The 20,888-nt window shown below is 39.5% G+C and overlaps 5 protein-coding genes across 7 annotated transcripts in view; 2 read left to right on the plus strand and 3 right to left on the minus strand.

Annotated features, from left to right (window-relative positions):
• Window positions 1-5,795, plus strand: LOC141782887 (frizzled-7-like). The gene has a single exon (XM_074659727.1). It carries the CDS (start codon window positions 704-706, stop codon window positions 2,393-2,395), a length of 1,692 nt encoding a protein of 563 aa, XP_074515828.1. The 5' UTR covers window positions 1-703; the 3' UTR covers window positions 2,396-5,795.
• Window positions 5,796-10,655: 4,860 nt separating this feature from the next.
• LOC141782888 (olfactory receptor 7G1-like) lies at window positions 10,656-11,711 on the minus strand. Its single transcript, XM_074659728.1, has one exon. The coding sequence runs from the start codon at window positions 11,580-11,582 to the stop codon at window positions 10,656-10,658; it is 927 nt and encodes a 308-aa protein (XP_074515829.1). The 5' UTR covers window positions 11,583-11,711.
• Window positions 11,712-12,580: 869 nt separating this feature from the next.
• Window positions 12,581-20,888, plus strand: part of LOC141782893 (olfactory receptor 52E8-like) — a 54,852-nt gene continuing 46,544 nt past the window's right edge. For 2 of the 3 annotated variants that reach the window (XM_074659735.1, XM_074659732.1), the window contains exon 1: window positions 12,581-12,709. The gene's annotated coding sequence lies outside the window, so the exon portion shown is untranslated. Of the gene's footprint in view, window positions 12,710-19,780; window positions 19,874-20,888 lie in introns of those variants that run through there. The other variant, XM_074659734.1, reaches the window with a different exon arrangement.
• On the minus strand, window positions 14,896-15,822 carry LOC141781909 (olfactory receptor 4D10-like). Its single transcript, XM_074657882.1, has one exon. The coding sequence runs from the start codon at window positions 15,820-15,822 to the stop codon at window positions 14,896-14,898; it is 927 nt and encodes a 308-aa protein (XP_074513983.1).
• On the minus strand, window positions 18,394-19,323 carry LOC141782309 (olfactory receptor 4D10-like). Its single transcript, XM_074658487.1, has one exon. The coding sequence runs from the start codon at window positions 19,321-19,323 to the stop codon at window positions 18,394-18,396; it is 930 nt and encodes a 309-aa protein (XP_074514588.1).

A 20,888-nucleotide genomic window follows, 5' to 3' on the forward strand; every position in this document is an offset into this window, starting at 1 on the left:
TGTATTATTTATTGTATAATATCTGGTGTAATGTAATCACTGTAACACATTTCCCTTCCATCCATAGAGAGTAGAGGCCAATCAAGAAGGAGTCCTGTAGGAAAACAAACAATGTGATTGGCTGAGACGCGGCCGTCGGTTTCAAGGCGCCCCTCGTCCTGGGTGTCGGTGTCGGTGGGGGTCTTGTGAATGGAGGAATGGAGGAGGGGGCGCCTTGAAACCGGTGGAATCTGCACGGAGCTCTCTGGACTTCCAACCGCTCAGTGAACCGCCGCTCCGCGTCGAAGTCAAGTCGGACAAAAACCATGGAAATATGAGCCTTTTTCTTTACTTTTAAACGCGTCTTTTTTGCGTTAAAGTAACTACGTACGTGCTAAACGAGCTGGGATAACTTGCTGTTGAATTACGTCGAGAAAAATGGGACTTTAAAGTGTTTTTATCCCGAGAGAGAAGGAGAGAGACAGAGTGGAAGAGTGCTGCTTCTTGGAGGAGTCAGTTTACAAAAGACCATGAAGAAGAAGTCACGTTTCTGTTGGATTAATCATTAAAACACGTGGGAAAAACACGGTTAATTGATTGCACCTCGAAGTACTCGGACTACAAGATAAGTGGCGACACAATTAATGTAGATTTTTATAGTTTTTTAACCCGTTTTCAAAGTACTTGGATCAAAGTTTTCCCCTCCTCCTCCTCCTCCTCAACTATGGCGGCCTGCAGGTCCACCACTGTGTTGCTGCGGATCATGTGGCTGCTCTCCACTTCTTTTGCTCAACATTACAACAGTGAAAGCGGGATATCGGTGCCAGAACACGGCTTCTGCCAGCCCATCTCCATCCCTCTGTGCACCGACATCGCCTACAACCAGACCATCATGCCGAACCTGCTGGGCCACACGAACCAGGAGGACGCCGGACTAGAAGTGCACCAGTTCTACCCTCTTGTTAAGGTCCAATGCAGTGCAGATTTAAAGTTCTTCCTGTGCTCCATGTATGCACCGGTCTGCACGGTTCTGGAGCAAGCAATCCCACCGTGTCGGTCCTTATGTGAGAGAGCACGCCAAGGATGTGAAGCCCTCATGAATAAGTTCGGGTTCCAGTGGCCAGAGAGGCTCAGATGTGAGGCGTTTCCAGTGCACGGTGCTGGAGAGATCTGCGTGGGTCAGAACACATCCGAACCAAGCAGCCCTGCTTCGTCATCATCTCCATATTCACCAGAACATCTCACCCTCCCACCAAACATGGGCAAACCCAACCTCAACCCGAACCAGCCCAAGCACAACCAGAACCACCAGTTCTCCTGCCCTCTCCAGCTGGAGGTGCCTACCTATCTGGGGTACAAATTCATGGGTGTGAACGACTGTGGAGCTCCATGTGAGCCCACAAAACCAACAGGCATCATGTATTTCCGTGAGGATGAGGTGAAATTCGGACGTTTATGGGTCGGGATCTGGTCCATCCTTTGCTGTGTGAGCACCTTATTCACTGTGCTCACATACCTAGTGGACATGAGGCGGTTCCGATACCCAGAGAGGCCAATCATCTTCCTATCTGGGTGTTATTTCATGGTGGCTGTTGCTTATGCTGCTGGGTTCTTCCTGGAGGACAAAGTAGTGTGTGTGGATAAATTCAAAGAGGATGGCTACAGGACTGTAGCTCAGGGGACTAAAAAAGAAGGCTGCACCATCCTCTTCATGGTGCTGTACTTTTTTGGTATGGCCAGCTCCATCTGGTGGGTGATTTTATCCCTCACTTGGTTCCTCTCTGCAGGCATGAAGTGGGGCCATGAGGCGATTGAAGCTAACTCCCAGTACTTCCACTTGGCAGCCTGGGCAGTCCCAGCTATTAAAACCATCACCATCCTCGCCATGGGCCAGGTGGATGGAGACGTCCTCACAGGTGTGTGCTTTGTTGGCATCTTCAATGTTGACGCACTCAGAGGCTTCGTGTTGGCTCCTCTGTTCGTCTACTTGTTCATCGGCACCTCCTTTTTGCTTGCTGGCTTCGTGAGCCTCTTTCGGATCCGCACCATCATGAAACACGACGGCACCAAGACGGAGAAGCTGGAGAAGCTGATGGTGCGGATCGGTGTGTTCTCTGTCCTCTACACGGTACCGGCTACTATTGTGATCGCTTGTTACTTCTACGAGCAGGCCTTCAGGGAGCACTGGCAGCGGACCTGGCACATGCAGACCTGCAAGCGGTTCGCCGTCCCATGCCCGGTGCACAACTTCGCCCCCATGACCCCGGACTTCACCGTGTTCATGATCAAATACCTGATGACCATGATAGTCGGGATCACGTCCGGTTTCTGGGTCTGGTCCGGGAAGACGCTTCAGTCGTGGCGGAGGTTCTACAAGCGCCTTAGCAACGGTAACCATGGAGAGACAACAGTGTAAAGTTTTGGTAGGAAAGAAAAAAGATTTAAAGGTCCCATATTGTAAAAAAAAAAGAAAGAAAAAAAAGTGAGATTTTCAGGTTTTTTTATATTATAAAGCAGGTTAAAGTGCGATATAAATACTGTTAAACTATCAAAACGCTCAGTATACGGAGAAATACACACAGCCCGTATTTAGAAATTGTACGTTTGAAAACAAGCCGTTATAGGATTTCTGTCCATTTGTGATGTCACAAATATACAGCATTTAGACCATTACACAAGATACAGGATTTTTGATGTTATTTTATCCTGGATAATGATGACTTTACACATTCACGCCTGTATTCTACCCAGTGTAACTGAATCTGCCTTAATCCCTTATAGTTTCACTTGAAGTGTTACATGGTTAGCAGCAGACTGAACATTTTAGAGGTTTTAATGAATTGTTATTTTTAGCCTTCAAAAACATGGCGAAAACGCATTAATTTTCTCTGCGTCTGGATACAGGACTTATGTTTCATGTTCTAAATCATGGAAACACCACGAAGGAGGTCACAAATATACAACCTTTAGACCATTACAGGGTTTTAAACGTAAACATTCTAAACGTGTCCCATTTTATATCCGGTTGCAGTGTATGTTAATAACATCAGCTGACAGGATGTAAACATGGACCCAAACTGTTGCCTAGCAACGCAATTCCGTTGCAATTCCATTGAAATGCACTAAAACGGAGCGTTTCAGACAGGAGGGTGAATACAGGTATATTCAGGCAGACAGTATGAGGAAAATAAAGTTTTTTTTTAACATTACAGCATGTAAACATGTTCTAGTAGAAACACAAAATACAAGTATGAACCTGAAAATGAGCACGATATGGGACCTTTAAATAACCATGTAAATGAGGTCAAATAGCTTTCATTTTTTAATACTATTTTTGGACATATTTTTAATAATTTTCAGGGTTGTGACAGCAATTCAGGCTTTTGGACACACAACCAATCTATAGCTGGATGATTTTTCTATATATTTCTTTTTTTTTTGTTTTTGTCATCCCACACTCCTTGGCTTTTTGCATCTTTTTTGGATTATGAACTGGTGTAAAAATGGCCATACTGGTCCTTGGACTGCAATGCCAGACTGGTGAGGTTACTTTTTCATATGAAACTTCCTTACATATTATTGATTATAATCCTTCATATTACAATTTTTAATGTACTTCCTGTCTACTCTGGTGAGAGTTTCTCAGTGGAAAAAACACCATAGCAGAAAAGACTGATGGCGGCCCGTCTGTCTGCAGCAAAAAAAAAAGGTCAAAGGTTTGATCCCTACAGCCGCCACACCCCTCTGACTGTGAATTCATGAATGCCTGGATTATACATGTACATTTTTAAGTTACTCTGCTTTTAGCTAAAGACTGAAATGCTTTAATATGTGTGTTAGATATTGCAGAGTACAATCTCGCCTGTTTTTAATCTGAGAATCAAACTCGTGACTCCACGCCATTATGTGCCAAGTGGCTGCCCAGAAATCAAAACTTTTATTTCATTTTTTTTTTTTTTTTACTTTATTTTTTAACTTTTTCCAGACTGTTGAGTATTTTTGCTCTTGTTTTGAATGTTCACTCCGAAGGTGAATGAAGTTATGTATTGGTTTGCACAGCTATCTTAAAGGTTAAAAGTGTTAAAAAATGACTGATTCACCACAGGATGACCTGGATCAAACAGTTAAAGAGACCACACACACACACATACATACATACATACATACATACACACACACACACACACAGGCCTCCACTCTCTGCAACGAAGACACAACAGCTCATTGTTTGTCTCTGTGTGTGGTCTCTCAACTGTTGGATCCCCCCCATCAAAAAGACTTTTAAGCTTTTAAGACATCCAAAGCACCATTTCAAGGATCCAGATTTAATCCACACCGGGTGGAAATGGTTGCTCAGGATTTTTGATGTTATTTTATCCTGGATAATGATGACTGTACACATTCACGCCTGTATTCTACCCAGTGTAACTGAATCTGCCTTAATCCCTTATAATTTCACTTGAAGTGTTACATGGTTAGCAGCAGACTGAACATTTTAGAGGTTTTAATGAATTGTTATTTTTAGCCTTCAAAAACATGGAGAAACCGCATTTATTTTCTCTGCGTCTGGAAACAGGACTTATGTTTCATGTTCTAAATCATGGAAACACCACGAAGGAGGTCAAAGGTCACAGCCATGTGGGAATATTTTTTATTTGGAGAGCAGTGGAGGCAGACTGTGCAGTGTTGAGCAGAGGTTGAGTGTTTTATCTGGGACAAAATCACTGGAGACAATACAGCAATTTACACATTGCCTAGTGACCAGTTCATAATAATATATATTTTGAGATACATTTTTAATACAATATAAGGAAACTAAATGCTCCTATCATTAGAATAATACAACCCAAAAGTGTATTTCAGTACTGTTGTTTTATTTTCTGAAACACATGTAGTTTTTGAAATTTCATTGGAAACTCAACACTCAATTCCAGTGAGAAAACACTACATTTATAATAATAATTTCCTCACATAACAGTGCTGAATACATTATTGGTCACAAGAGCATCAATGTAAAACAGTAACCAGCGATTTTGTCCCATTGGAAATCCTCTGTTGCATGCAGTACACTGACTATTCAAACCACACTGTCTTTGTCTGACTAAATAATAATATCGGGAGGGTATCTTGTGGGGAAACCTGAGCAGAAAAGCATGTTTTTGTCCTCGAGTCGGCCGCAAGGCAGCATATGTTTGCCAGAAGGTTTTGTTTCTTGTCATATAGCACATTTTCTCTATATACATCACATGTGAATGATGAATGGAAACACCCTGCAGCAAGGAGGGTAAACTCACCACATTATGACCTTATAAACCTGGTATTCTAGTTATTTTTAGTCTGTAAAGCAGTGTCCTGGATCCTCACATACTAACACTAAGAACATATACACTAGTATAATGTTAAAGCTGTTTGTGTACTATAAGTTTCCCAAGTGAATGCACTACATACCTCAGACCCTGGTTAAAATTCGTATGAGTAAGGAAACAGGTCAACACTCCACCACATGAGTCATCTGTCCATGTTTTAGCCTAACAAGGCAAAAGTATTCAGTGTAATTGCCTTCAGGCAGCTGAGATCTGCCAGCGTCAGTGATACCAGACTGATGTGTTTGTCTTGTACTAAGTTTTCAGAAGGAATATGAGTGTTTTTTTTTTTTTTATTTGGAACATATGCAACCTACCAAGTAAACACAGACTCTGTTTTGTAAAGGCATATTGTATTTATGGGGACACTCATTTTTGTCTTTTTCACTTGTTTTTTAATGAGATAAGCCTGTTGTACGTGTACAGTTTGAATAAAATCGATAAGGTTTGTAACGCGTGGGTTCCTGTGCTTTGTGTTCAGAGGTGGACTTGTTGAACGTCGCGGTAAATTCTTGACCTTGGAAACTGCAGTTGACAAAACACTCAATCCCAGAGTGAGTGGACCTTGAGTTCAGATTGTTTTGTCAACATATGCATGGTATTTATTGTTAAATAATGCACCACCTAAATCAAGTTTGGCCCTTATTGCCTTCACTTAGTTAGCACCTAAACCTTATGACACGCCAGTGAAAATGCTCTTCATTCATAGGCAGGACACATGACTTTGTAGACTTCAGCAGTGACACACAGGCAACATTGTGATGCTGCTTAGCAGAGCATTTGGCTAATAAGTGAACAACACAACTCCTATAATCCTTAATGTTATTGATAATGACTTGATGCTCTTCATTGCTTGCACTGTCTTCAGAATCAACTTTATTGACAAGGTATGTCTGCACATACAAGGAATTTGTCTGCAGCTTTAATCATGCAAAAACAAATCATTCTGTGTAAATGTGAATACAGTACATTTGTGTCTAACTTCACTTAGTGCTGGGTCTGTGTTGCTTGTACATGCCCACTAAAACTACCGCACTTTGAAACGGCAACATCACTCTCTGAATAGTTCTTAAGTAGGGGATAATCGTGATGCTGTTTACCTGCTAAACATCTTTTACTTGATGAAAGACTCAGGTTCATTTCGCCACATATATACATACATGGAATTTGACACCGGTTGTATGCAGCTTTCTCAACGTATTTACACAGAATAGAAATAACAGAATAAAATAATACAAAAATAAAATGTCTAAATACAAGTTAAGTGTTTGAAAGTTGAGCATACCAACACGTAAATTAATAAATGAATAAATATACCAGCATTAAACAACAGGATTTTTCTGTTTGTATTTTGCCACACCTCTGTTGCATTTCTGAACATATTGTATTAGTTTGTGATACTGCAGCATCCTCTACAGATAACCGAATAGAAGTACACAAGTGGTTAATTCTTAGAGAAAAATGAGGAGAAATCTCTTGATTTTGACGCAAAAGTTAAATTTTTATAAATAACACCAATGTCTCTGTGAGACCTGTGATTTTTATATTACTAATATTAATTAACATTCATTGCTTATGCTAATACTCTGCTCCACTGTAGACCACATATGAATGATCCAGTTCTGTAAACAAAATGCAACAGCAGCACCACATGGTGATGTAAATGAGTAGGCCTACTGCAGTGATGAGTACCTTCAATTTACTACATGTAGAAATGAAGGAAACCGAGCTGGGGTAGAGACAGCTGAGATGAACCCTGAAATACAACTTAAGAGTACTCCACCGACTTAGCATTACACTAGATAACAGTCTCAGAGGAGGAGAGGGGGAGGAGGAGGAGAGGAGGAGAGGAGGAGAAGAGGAGAAGAGGAGGAAGAGGAAGAAAGGAAGAAGAAGAAGATGAGGAGGAGAAGAAGAAGAGGAGGAGCAGGAGAAGAAGAGAAGGTGAAGAAGAGGAGAAGAAGAAGAAGAGGAGGAGGAGAAGAAGAAGAAGAGGAGGAGAAGAGGAGGATGAGAAGAAGAAGAGGAGAAGAAGAAGAGGCGGAAGAGAAGTAGAAGAAGAGGCGGAGGAGAAGAAGAAGTAGAAGAAGAAGAGGCAGAGGAGGAGGAAGAGGAGGAGAAGAAGAGGAGGAGAAGAAGAAGAAGAAGAAGAAGAGGAGAAGAAGAGGCGGAGGAGAAGAAGAGGAGAAGAAGAAGAAGAAGAAGAAGAAGAGGAGAAGAAGAGGCGGAGGAAGAGGAGAAGGAGGAGAAGAAGAAGAAGAAGAAGAGGCAGAGGAGGAGGAAGAGGAGGAGAAGAAGAAGAAGAGGAGAAGAAGAAGAGGCGGAGGAGAAGAAGAAGAGGAGAAGAAGAAGAAGAAGAGGAGAAGAAGAGGCGGAGGAAGAGGAAGAGGAGGAGGAGGAGAAGAAGAAGAAGAGGAGAAGAAGAAATAGAAGAATAAGAAGAAGAGGAGGAGGAGAAGAAGAGGCGGAGGAAGAAGAAGAGGAGAAGAAGAAGTAGAAGAATAAGAAGAAGAGGAGGAGAAGAAGTAGAAGAAGAAGAAGAAAAAGAAGAGGAGAAGAAGAAGAGGAGGAGAAGAAGAAGAAAAAGAAGAGGAGAAGAAGAAGAGGAGGAGAAGAAGAAGAAAAAGAAGAGAAGAAGAGGAGGAGAAGAAGAGGCAGAGGAGAAGAAGAAGAAGAAGAGGAGGAGAAGAAGAGGCGGAGGCGGATGAATAGGAAGAAGAGGAGGAGAAGGAGAAGAAGAAGGAGGAGGACCAAGAAGTAGCAGCAGTAGTAGTAGTAGTAGTAGAAGAAGAAGAAGAAGGCCCTCTGTGGAGTGCTATGCTAGTAGCAGCTAGCCTCGTCTTGCTAACTGTTAGCCTCTCACCTCGAGCAGAGACCAGTCTGCTGCAGAAGACAGAAGTCTGGTGAGTTTAACGTTAAGATAACTTCTTTAACTTCTTTCTAACTCCACAACAACATTTAATGTTCAACCCTGTAGGCCTAAAGTTAATGTTCAGGGCCCAGCCGACACATGTATCAGACCTCTCCCCATGGAGCCACAAGAAGCTTAACCCTCCTGTAGTCTCTCATTACACAGGCCTGTAGCTGATGGTTAGATAACTGCTGCTCGGTGAGATGTAACATCAGAGTAATGATGGTTAGTCCTCCTCACACAGTTACACTCTGGTGTGTTACTGATCTCTGCTGGCCAAAGCTGTAAATACAGTACAGTAGTCTGTTACTGTAATAGTCCAAGTCAAGGCTAAGTCAATACTGTACATTACTGCAGTCCATAGAAAAGGGATATGCACATTTCTATACAGTAAATGTATTTGTTTAGCAAAGTGCAACATGTATTATTAATAGAAAACTCACTTTCATGTAAAGTCATATACAATGAACAGAAAATGAATTCCACAAAAACCCAAACAAACCCTGCAACAATGACCTGTTGTAGTTTGGTGTAACTCCTTGTAATGGATATTTATGTGATATACATGTACTGTATGTCTTACAGATTTTGTTAATTGAATGGATAATTTAGCATGTGATGGCTCAGACGATGAAAGATTGTTTAGAAGTTGTGAACAGTATTCTACAGTATTGTTATACTACATGGTACAAGAGTTTGTCCACTACTTTAAAGTCAAAACTGCTTCACCAAATGAAAATCTGCTCAAAGATTGTAGGTCAACCCCTTGAGAAACTATGAATCAGTCCATCATAATAACATCTTAAGTCTGGCTAACACCATCGTCTCTGACCCCAACCATGTTTTGGACAGTGAATATGAATTGTTACCATCAAATCGGAGATACAGGGTTCCACGATTTAATAAGGTTAGACTGAAGTACTCTTTTGTACACCAGTCAATCCTAAAACTATTTATGGAGCCTAATCCCAGATCAAATGTACGTTGAAGGGCCCTAAATATTGTCTTCTGTGATTGTAATGTTTAAATGTATGTATCCTTGTTTCTTGTCTTTGTCCTTTCTGTGATGTTGGAGCTGCTGTGATTTAAAACAAATTTCAGACATGTCTGACAATACAGTATTATCGTATTATCGTATCGTATGACAATTACACAGAGAATCAACTCATCAGTTTCGATCAGCAAGACGTGCAAATGGTTGTTGGGCAAATTGTAGACAATTGTTCTTACTCTTTTGCACTCATGCCAAAACACGTGCAATTTGCTGAATGAATGGAATTTGATTTTATTTTTTAAAAAACAACTCTCTTTCGAGAATTGAGCCAAAGCGACTGAGAAAAACTGTAATCATCCTGCTACATTAACTTTACATCGCAGTGTTTCTCCATTGTTTGAATCAATTGTTAGAAACAAAAGCTTCCGTTTTGAGACTACAAAAGCAATACGAATCCTAAAAAACACTGTGTTTCAGTTTGGAAAACAGCAAATGCTTGCCCCAAATTGTCTTGTGTCCTCAAAACTCTTCATACAATCAAAATCACTTTAATGGTATTTATATAAAAAATTATGTTGGATAGCAAAAATGTCCTCACTTGAGATAGGAAAAAAAAAAAACATTAAATGTTTTCCAATGCAGTGCATCAAATTATAAGTTCACATTAATAATTAGTTAGTGGTGATAAACAAGGTGAAAATGAAATACATCTTTCCTGTCATTTAAACCAGGACATAGATTTTCATTCAGATCACACCAATAGTAGGCCTAATACCCTCCCTGACACCTTGGATAAAAAAAGCTTTGTGAAAATCTGATTCTTCATAACTTGGTGTGTCTTTTTACACAATACTACACTACTTCAAACTGATTTATAGAGTCAAACGTTTTGTACCTCTGCTTATTTACACACAGTGAATGAACCAACACAGAAGTAACATATATCTGTTCATTAGGAACACAATTATGAATATTTCTTTCTATGTGATGGTTGTGTGAAAAGTAATGAGAAATCATTAAAAGTTAAGTAAATGCATTTGCACTTTTGATCACTGCATCACTTCATCTGTAGTTTTTGAGCACATCTGGGAGAAGTCATGATGATACTGACCTCTGGTGGCCACAACTATCTTATTACCTGCTGTTCACTAGCTGACTAGATCTGACTTTATACTAGATTGTGAACTGTATATTCAGTTTGTTACATGTACAGTACTTTGTCAGGCCCTTTCCCTTTTTTTTTTCTGTGATTAGATTCCCAAATATCACAGTTGACACATGAATATAAGACATTTGCAACTTTCTAGATTATTTTTGTCTATAGATTTTAAACCACAACCTGGAGACAAACATATTATTTATCCACCACCTTGCTCTAAACACACTCTTGCAACACAAAGACAAATATTTATTTTCTATCAAACAGAAATCTTTTACAGGATTGTCTTACTTTCGTTAGGTTAAGTCCATACATAAAGGGGGTGATCATTGGTTGGCAAACGAGGAGATATACAGATAAAATAATTCGCACTTTATCCGGTACATGGGCCACATTAAACCTGGAATCCACAAAGTGAAAAAAGCAGCCGACAAACAAGTTTGACAGTGAGACAATCTGGGGTGTGCACGTGGTGACGGCTTTTTGCTTGTTTTCTTTAGATGTAGTCAGACAAACAGACAAAATTTTCAAGTAAGAAACTAAAATGAGATTAAATGGGATAACAATAGTCATAAAGGCAAAAAGCAGGTCAGATATGCTATGAAGTATTGAAACTGAACATGCAAGTTTAATTACTAAGTGGTGGTCACAAAACACTTTGTCAATGACATTTCCACAAAATGTCAATTTGATGACTAATGAAAATGAGAATATAAAGTTAACAAATGAATACATCCATAAGATTAGAATGATCACACCTACTCTCCCTGTGCTCATAATGACATTGTAGTGTAAAGGATGACAGATACAGACATATCTGTCGTACGCCATGGCTGCTAAACTGCAAAACTCAACAGAAACACATGTGTAGAGACAACACATCTGCAGAAAACACCATGGCCGGGTCACTTCATGGGTATCTGAAAACATCTGTGAGAGCAGAAGAGGATAAACTGATGTGCTGCCACCTATTTCATTCATGAATAAATTACATGATAATATATACATCGGCTCATGCAACCTTCTGTCCATGTATATGACCACAATAAGAATTGTGTTGAACATACAAATGGAGAGGTACCATAACAGCATTATGGTGAAATACAGGTATTTTAACTCTCCAATGTTACCATAGGCAGCCAGCACAAAAGACACAATCTCAGTTGAGTTCTCCATCTCTTTCTTGTGTGCTATGGGTGCCACAAAGTGAAACACAGAGGAGACACATTGAGAAGCTTATCTTGAGTTTACCTGAAATTATTTTCTAACTGTGAAAATCCTCAGCAACACTGATCTCTGTATACCAGCGTGCAACAGTGTGTTTCACCACACTGGTCAAAATAATAAAGCTAAATGGATTACAGTCATAGAGGAATATATCATCACGTATTTGGATATTGGATTATGATGCAGACAACAATCTTTTCAGTCACCTGTGACATGTCAGGATGTAGATATCAGTAATCGCAGAACATTTAGCATACAGTATTAGAACATAAATTCACATTATACACATATGTTCCAATGTACCTCACACATATGAAAGCCTCCAGGCGGCTGATGCGACCCTCCCAACTGAACAATACAAAAGCCTCCGCTGAGCTTTATACACTAATTGTACAAAGAGGTGGGTTGGGCTGCACTGAATTTGCATTAGAAAATACTTTGTGACTTCATACTTTGTGACTTCATATACTAAAAATTTGGATTTTTGACCAACTGGACCCAATGGGGCTGATGGCCCATGAGAGGTTCAGTCATGGTAGTGCAACGGAGGAAGGGACAGTTGAAAAAACTGAAAATGTCTGAAAGGTTAGACGGACTAAAGTTTACGTCATGCACACATGCACAGGGTGAATTTGGAAACTAGTTGGACTTTTATTTCAGGCATCTAACTAAAGTTTTGTATTTCCTGTTGCAATGTTTGTTAATGCAGTAGCTGACAGGAAGTAAACTTGGACCCAAGTTGTTGCCCCAGCAATGGCAATGAAAGGGTCTATAGCAGTCAGGGCAAAGTCACAGAATCACCTGGCAAACAAACACAAAGCTAACATTAGCGTCAGCCAGCTAGCATTAGCCAACGTTATATATATATATATATATATATATATATATCTCACTCTATTCCATTCTTCTGCCTCCTACATTGTTTTTTTTCTGTTTTTCTCTGCAGGTAGTAAAAGTTGGAGCCAAAACCTGCTGGAAACGTTTACACAGAAAACAATAAAACAGGAAACAAGAGCTGATCACAAACAATGGTGAAAGGAAGGGATGAAGACGAAGTAGTAGTAAAGGAGAAAGAGGTAAGAAAGAACAAACACAAGAAATCAAGAAAATTTAAGCAATTAGAAGTCATAAAGAAAACAAAAAGGCATCAATTAAAGAAACAAAAGAAAGAAAAAAATAATCTATATACCTATTTATTAAATAGAAATGTTCCCCCCCCATTTGTTTCCTTGCCTGCACTGAGCTCTGACCTCAAGCCCATCCAATTTATGAATTGGAACATTACATACACACACATCTGTGCTTAAACCGTGCGTACGAATATTTTACGCACAAATCCAGGATTCATCAATATTTTCATACCTGAATTTGTTCTTACTCTACGAACAAATTTATAACGGCTTGAGACGATGCGTACGCACAAATGATGAAGGCCCGTCCGGCTGCCTTAAAGCAAACACACACCTTTTAACTAAATGCCTCTCATATTAAAACCACATTCATTAAGAAAGGCTTTAATAGACAACAATAGGCTATTTAAAACTGTTAATTTACTAATGCATTGGCCAAAGGTATTACATAACTATGAAACTGATGCCCTTTCATCCTCATCAATTATTGTCATAATTTGAATATATTATATATTTCGAAGCTTCTATTGAGGATTTTGAATGAAGCATCAAGTGTCTGTTGTCATATTTTATGATGTCATCACCCTAAAAATAATAAATACCTCCGGGTGAAAGTCCTTGCTGGATGTCATCGCGTTCACCCTAATTTATTGGAAATATCCCACTTACGGCGAGTCTCTCATCTTTGGCTATACAGGTCAGGTGGTCCTTGTCCTCCTCCACCTGGTTCCTTCTTTTTCTTCTGTTCTGTTATTCTTTTTTTTCTTTTTCGCATCAACTTTGATATCAAACTATTTATTTTTTATCTGAGCCGCAGTCCGTATCTCAGGGGACACAACAGTCACCGACCTCGGTTAGTGCAGCCCGAGACTTTAAAAAAAACAAAAACAATCATAGTCACTTCTGTGGAAACACTTAGGAAAAGTCTTTGTTTCTGCTCTCCACCTCAGACATAATTGTCTTCATTTCTTCAAAAGGCCAAGTTTTTATTTTTGTTTTTTTTTTGCTTTAGGGGCCATGCTTCTCTCTTTTACAACAACTTCACCAATTTCCCATGATAAACCTCTAGGGAAACATTTTCTTATATAGAGAAATGGGGGCGTGGCAGTATGCTGTTTGCAAATAGCGGGCACACACCTGTCAATTTAGAATGATTCTGATTCACTAACATACATGTGGTGGTAAGAACAAAATCGTCTGGTGCGCACGTGTCATGAACCCGACCGTAAATTTGCGTGTGCACTTATTTTGTGCACAAAGTAAGACTATTTCTATGCACACATTAGTGAATGAGGCCCGATGACTGTGAGCCAGGCCTTATCGCCCCAAATTTTTGTGGTTTGGACCTTGATTTGGACCTCAAGGTCACAGTATGTACTGTAATGCCCTAATACGAGGTCTATTGCGTTAATGGAATGAAACTGTACACCTCCTACAGGACCTATCACACGCTGATACTTTGACCATGGCAACAACATTTTGCTTAGTTACAAACTTATTTTTTAGTGGCGGGATGTTCTATACAATAGTGCTGGTCACCAAAGCTCTGAAAATAAGACTGAAGTTGTAATAAACTGAAATAAATGGGTACTCAAAGTAATTTTTTCATTGCACTTCCATAAAGTTACAGAAAGATTAAAAAGTGAATCTTTAAAATCAAAGCAGCAGTGGCAGAGATGTATTGACGAGTAAACTGAACTTGATGTGTAAAATTGGTGAACTGCCCCTTTAGGTACGGTACATGACGAAAAAAAATGATATTGGTATAGTGTGAGGATGACTGTTTGGCTTGTTTGGATTTAGTTTACACACATATTTAAGACATATTCTGAAAAAACTGACAAATATTTTTATTTACAGTTTTATTTCTCTTTAAATTAGTGGTTGCATATCACTAATGCAGTCCATGAAATGATCTGCAATAACAAATATAAATCCACATATCACTAAAACTGCTTTGCACTTTTTTTGTAATTTTTGCACAGTATATGAATATAAGATATGTTCAACTTTCTAGATTATTTTTGTCTATAGATTTTGAACCACGCTCTGGAGACAAACATGTTATTTTCCACAGAGCACATATACCCCTCCTTGCTCTAAACACACTCTTGCAACATGAAGACAAATATTTATTTTCTATCAAACAGAAATATTTTACAAGATTGCCTGACTTTCGTTAGTTTAAGTCCATACATAAAGGGGGTGATCATTGGTTGGCAGATGAGGAGATATACAGATAAAATAATGCGCACTTTATCCGGTACATGGCCCACATCATACCTGGATTCCACAAAGTCAAAAATGCAGCCGACAAACAAGTTTGACAGTGAGACAATCTGGGGTGTGCACGTGGTGATGGCTTTTTGCTTGTTTTCTTTAGATGTATTCAGACAAACAGACAAAATCTTAATGTAAGAGACTAAAATGAGATTAAACGGGATAACAATAGTCACAAAGGCAAAAAGCAGGTCAGATATGCTATGAAGTATTGAAACTGAACATGCAAGTTTAATTACTAAGTGGTGGTCACAAAACACTTTGTCAATGACATTTCCACAAAATGTCAATTTGATGACTAATGAAAATGAGAATATAAAGTTAACAAATGAATACATCCATATAATCAGAATGATCACACCTACTCTCCCTGTGCTCATAATGATATTGTAGTGTAAAGGATGACAGATACAGACGTATCTGTCATAGGCCATGGCTGCTAAACTGCAAAACTCAACAGAAACACATGTGTAGAGACAACACATCTGCAGAAAACACCATGGCAGGGTCACTTCATGGGTATCTGAAAACATCTGTGAGAGCAGAAGAGGATAAACTGATGTGCTGCCACCTATTTCATTCACGAATAAATTACATGATAATATATACATCGGCTCATGCAACCTTCTGTCCATGTATATGACCACAATAAGAAATGCGTTGCACACACAAATGGAGAGGTACCATAACAGCATTATGGTGAAATACAGGTATTTTAACTTTCCAATGTTACCATAGGCAGCCAGCACAAAAGACACAATCTCAGTTGAATTCTCCATTTCTTTCTTGTGTACTATGGGTAGCACAAAGTGAAACAGAGGAGACACATTGAGACGCTTATCTTGGCTGTTAAATTCTAGAGTACAGAAACAAAGAATCACAGAGTAACCTCATTAAGGTTGAATTTTAGTCTCAGAACTTTCACAAGTTCATCCGAAGTTATTTTCCCAACAACTGTGAAAAATCTTAACGACACTGATCTCTGTATACCAGTGTGTTTCACCACACTGGTCAAAATAACAAAGCTAAATGGATTACTGTATGGTCATAGAGGATATAGTAGAATATGAAATATAACAGAATAGATAAAATATAACATCACATATTTGGATGTTGGATTATGGAACAGACAACATTATTTTCAGTCACTTGTAACATGTCAGGATGTAGATATCAGTAATCACAGAACAATATTTAGCATACAGTATTTGAACATAAATCCAACATTATACTTTACACACATGTTCCAAGGTACCTCACACATATGAAAGCCTCCAGCCTCCCAACTGAACAAGACAAAGGCCTCCACTGAGCTTTATACACTTCTTGTACAAAGAGGTGGGTTGGGATGTACCTCTCTAGCTAATTCACCATGCCCAAGACTCTTTTCAGTTCCTGAATGTTTGTAGGCGGTGACAGCTTGCGAATACTCCTATCATGCCGGGGTCAGGCTTGACCCCTGAGTGGTTGATGAGGTGACCCAGGAACCGCAGCTGGCTCTGTATGAGGGAGCACTTCTATTTGTTGAGTTTCAAGTCTCAACGCCCTGCATGACCTTCTCCAGCCGGGAGTTGTGCAGCTCAGTTGAGGTCCCATAGACCAGGATGTCGTCCATGAAGACCTCCACACCTTCCAGCCCCTGCAGAGTCTCTGTGTCACCTGCTCAATGACGCCGTTGTTCTCCATTCTCCGTAATTCCTCCTTAACTTTCTGCAGCATTGAAAGTGCGGAACGGAATCCGCATTACGGCTCCTTGATCTGAGGTTTGACAATCGGTCAGAGCCTCCTTACCAACACCCTAAAATAAACCTTCGTGGGGAGGCTGGGACCACTTTGCCTTGGGAGACCCTACCATGAGCTATTGCCCCCAACATCAGAGCTCCTAGGGTCACTGGGGCACACAAACCCCTCCACCACGTTAAGGTGGAGATACATTGGAGGGGGAAACCAAGTTAATGGCTTTCTAATTCTTCTGGTTCACTGGGCTGTTCATTCAGCACTGGCAGACCCCAACAAACTATTCATCCCATCCATCTATTAACCCTTGCTTCCATCCATCAGTAGTGTCTAACATCACTGGTTCTGTGGGCTGTGACATTCAGGTGGTGACATATCCACCACATATCCAATACCTTCCTGGGAAATCAGTGCACTAACAACATTCATAATCAATAGCTGGAGTCTTTAATTATTACATTGCTGCCCATGAGCAATATGTACCAAGGCTTAATCCAAACAGTAAAACCAAACCTCTAATCGGAAGCAGTGGCCAGCAAATTTGACTCATCCCTCAGATTGATAATTGAGCTTTCTCAGGCTCCCAGCTATAGTCTCTGAGTGTTTGTCATTCAGCTCATATACATGTAATTATAATGTCTTTTCTTAGCATACTTATCACAGAGGTCACAGATTTGACCTCCAACACAGCTGCGTGTCTTTAAAAAGCATCTATCCGAACTGTTCACAACCAGACACCACATCGAAAACATTTCCGGTGGACCAACCTCCTCCGCTTCTCCTCATCAATACAATCTGCTTTTCATTAATCAGTGTATTGCTGGTTGTGATGAGATTGAGGTCAGTGTGCATATTAGAAACACAGGTTGGGTTGACATAAAAGACACAGCTACCAATAAGGCTTTAGACAGATTTCATCTACTAAACCACTCAGGAAAAAAAGAATGGTATCTTTCTGCATTTTCAAACTGGCAACTTAAGGTTGCTATGTACAGTTCTACTGAATAGTCTACTACTGTTTTAATGCTACTGTTCCGTAGCATTAAAAAATTTCCTTTAAAATTATTAGGTAAAAGAACATAAACATGTTTTATAAGATAAGATAAAAAGAAGGGAATCCATGTATGTGCAAGATGGATAATGGTGGATACAAGATACAAGATTCAGCCAAAGGCAGTGAAGTACATAAAAGTTTATGATCTATAATCAATATTTATTTAATAACAATGCATCAAATGTTAATGTGAAAACAATGTTTAATGTGAAAGGGGTCACCTGCAGTGATGAACCTACAGAGAATTATCACCTGAATCTGCAGCTCCCCTCGGCCTTATGGAGCTTTGAGTTTCAGTTCATTGTCTAGCTGCCCGGCCCGCAACTTTAGTGTCTGGAAATTGGAGTCGCCAAAGTCTGATATTTTCAAATCCTACATACAGTATAGGTGGTTAATGAGTAGAGATTTTGTCAGAAAAGGGAAAGTATGTAGTAAGTATTAAGTTCAGAAGAGTACTTGACTTTAAAGCCACACTCTGGAGACAAACATGTTATTTTTCCACAGAGCACAGATACCCCTCCTTGCTCTAAACACACTCTTGCAACATGAAGACAAATATTTATTTTCTATTTTCAAACAGAAATCTTTTACATGATTGTCTTATTTTCGTTAGTTTAAGTCCATACATAAAGGGGGTGATCATTGGTTGGCAGATGAGGAGATATACAGATAAAATAATGCGCACTTTATCCGGTACATGGGCCGCATCAAACCTGGAATCCATAAAGTGAAAAATGCAGCCGACAAACATATTTGACAATGTGACAATCTGGGGTGTGCACGTGGTGACGGCTTTTTGCTTGTTTTCTTTAGATGTAGTCAGACAAACAGACAAAATTTTCATGTAAGAAACTGAAATTAAAATAAACGGGATAACCATAGTCATAAAGGCAAAAAGCAGGTCAGATATGCTATGAAGTATTGAAACTGAACATGCAAGTTTAATTACTAAGTGGTGGTCACAAAACACTTTGTCAATGACATTTCCACAAAATGTTAAGTTGATGACTAATGAAAATGAGAATATAAAGTTAACAAATGAATACATCCATATAATCAGAATGATCACACCTACTCTCCCTGTGCTCATAATGACATTGTAGTGTAAAGGATGACAGATACAGACATATCTGTCGTATGCCATGGCTGCAAAACTGCAAAACTCAACAGAACCACATGTGTAGAGACAACACATCTGCAGAAAACACCATGGCAGGGTCACTTCATGGGTATCTGAAAACATCTGTGAGAGCAGAAGAGGATAAACTGATGTGCTGCCACCTATTTCATTCACAAATAAATTACATAATAATATATACATCGGCTCATGCAACCTTCTGTCCATATATATGACCACAATAAGAAATGTGTTGAACACACAAATGGAGAGGTACCATAACAGCATTATGGTGAAATACAGGTATTTTAACTCTCCAATGTTACCATAGGCAGCCAGCACAAAAGACACAATCTCAGTTGAGTTCTCCATTTCTTTTTTGTGTACTATGGGTACAACAAAATGAAACACAGAGGAGACACATTGAGAAGCTTATCTTGGCTGTTAAATTCTAGAGTACAGAAACAAAGAATCACAGAGTAACCTCATTGGGTTGAACTTTAGTCTAAGAACTTTCATGAGTTCGTCTGAAGTTATTTTATGAACAACTGTGAAGAATCTCAACAACACTGATCTCTGTATACCAACGTGCAACAGTGTGTTTTACCACATTGGTCAAAACAGCAAAGCTAAATGGATTACGGTCATAGAGGAATATATCATCTCTTATTTGGATATTGGATTATGATGCAGTCAGCAGCGGTCTTTTCAGTCACTTGTGACAAAATGTCAGGATGTAGATATCAGTAATCACAGAACAACATTTAGCATACAGCATTTGAACAGCAATGCAAATTCACATTTTACACATATGTTCCAAGGTACCTCACACATATGAAAGCCTCCAGGCGGCTGCTGCGACCCTCCCAACTGAACAAGACAAAAGCCTCCGCTGAGCTTTATACACTAATTCTACAAAGAGGTGGGTTGGGCTGCACTGAATTTGCATTAGAAAATACTTTGTGACTTCATACTTTGTGACTTCACATTATCAAATTTGGATTTGTGATCAACTGGACATGACGATGGTCCATAAGGGGTTTAGTCATGGTAGTTCAATGGAAGAAAGGACAGTTGAAAAAAACTAAAATTTCCTAAAAGTTAAGACAGATTAGAGAATGAGGCTGAGACATTGGGATCTGCAGTTGGACATATACAGATGTTGTTTAAAGGAGACATATCATGCTCATTTTCATGTTCATACTTGTAGTTTGGGTTTTTACTAGAACATGTTTACATGCTTTAATGTTCAAAAAACAATTTTTTTCTCAAACTGTCTCTCTGAATATACTTGTATTCATCCTCGGTCTGAAACGCTCCGTTTTAGCGCCTGTCTCTTTCAGCCACCCTCCCGAAAAAGGCCAGTCTGCCCTGATTGGTTTGCGAGAAAAATATGGTGCACCCATTGAAATAGAATAGGAATAGAACCAGGGTTTACGTTAGCCGGCATATGCTGGTTTATTGGCGGTTTAGTTGTCCAACAGATTTAATGATCAACGGCCAAAATGTCAGTTGGGAATTATGCCAAATAAATAAATAAATAAATAGCATTTTAAATAGCCTAATGTTGTAAAATATGTTACCAAGACAACTTCAATATAAACTTATACAAAAGTTTAGATGCGTCCGCTCTGCTGTGCTTCTAATCCAATACAGTTTTTATCAGATTCAGCGAATATCTCCTCACGGTCTGCTGGCTGTCCATTCTGTGTGTGTGTTGGGAAAAAAAAGCCGGTCTTCATACACAGCCAGCTGTTTGTGTAAATGCGAAACAAAGTGGTTGACTGTTTAAAACTGTCGTTTTGAAGCCTCGAGTTCAGCATTTTGGCTGTCACTATCTTGGTATCTGGCCGTCACAATATTGTTTTTTTGGTTAAGGTACAACACGGACAACTCCCAGACCGGACAACGCCGTGGTAGGGGCCGGTCAGTCACAA

Source organism: Sebastes fasciatus, chromosome 14 (assembly GCF_043250625.1).
Source record: "Sebastes fasciatus isolate fSebFas1 chromosome 14, fSebFas1.pri, whole genome shotgun sequence".
In the NCBI taxonomy this organism is placed as follows: domain Eukaryota; kingdom Metazoa; phylum Chordata; class Actinopteri; order Perciformes; family Sebastidae; genus Sebastes; species Sebastes fasciatus.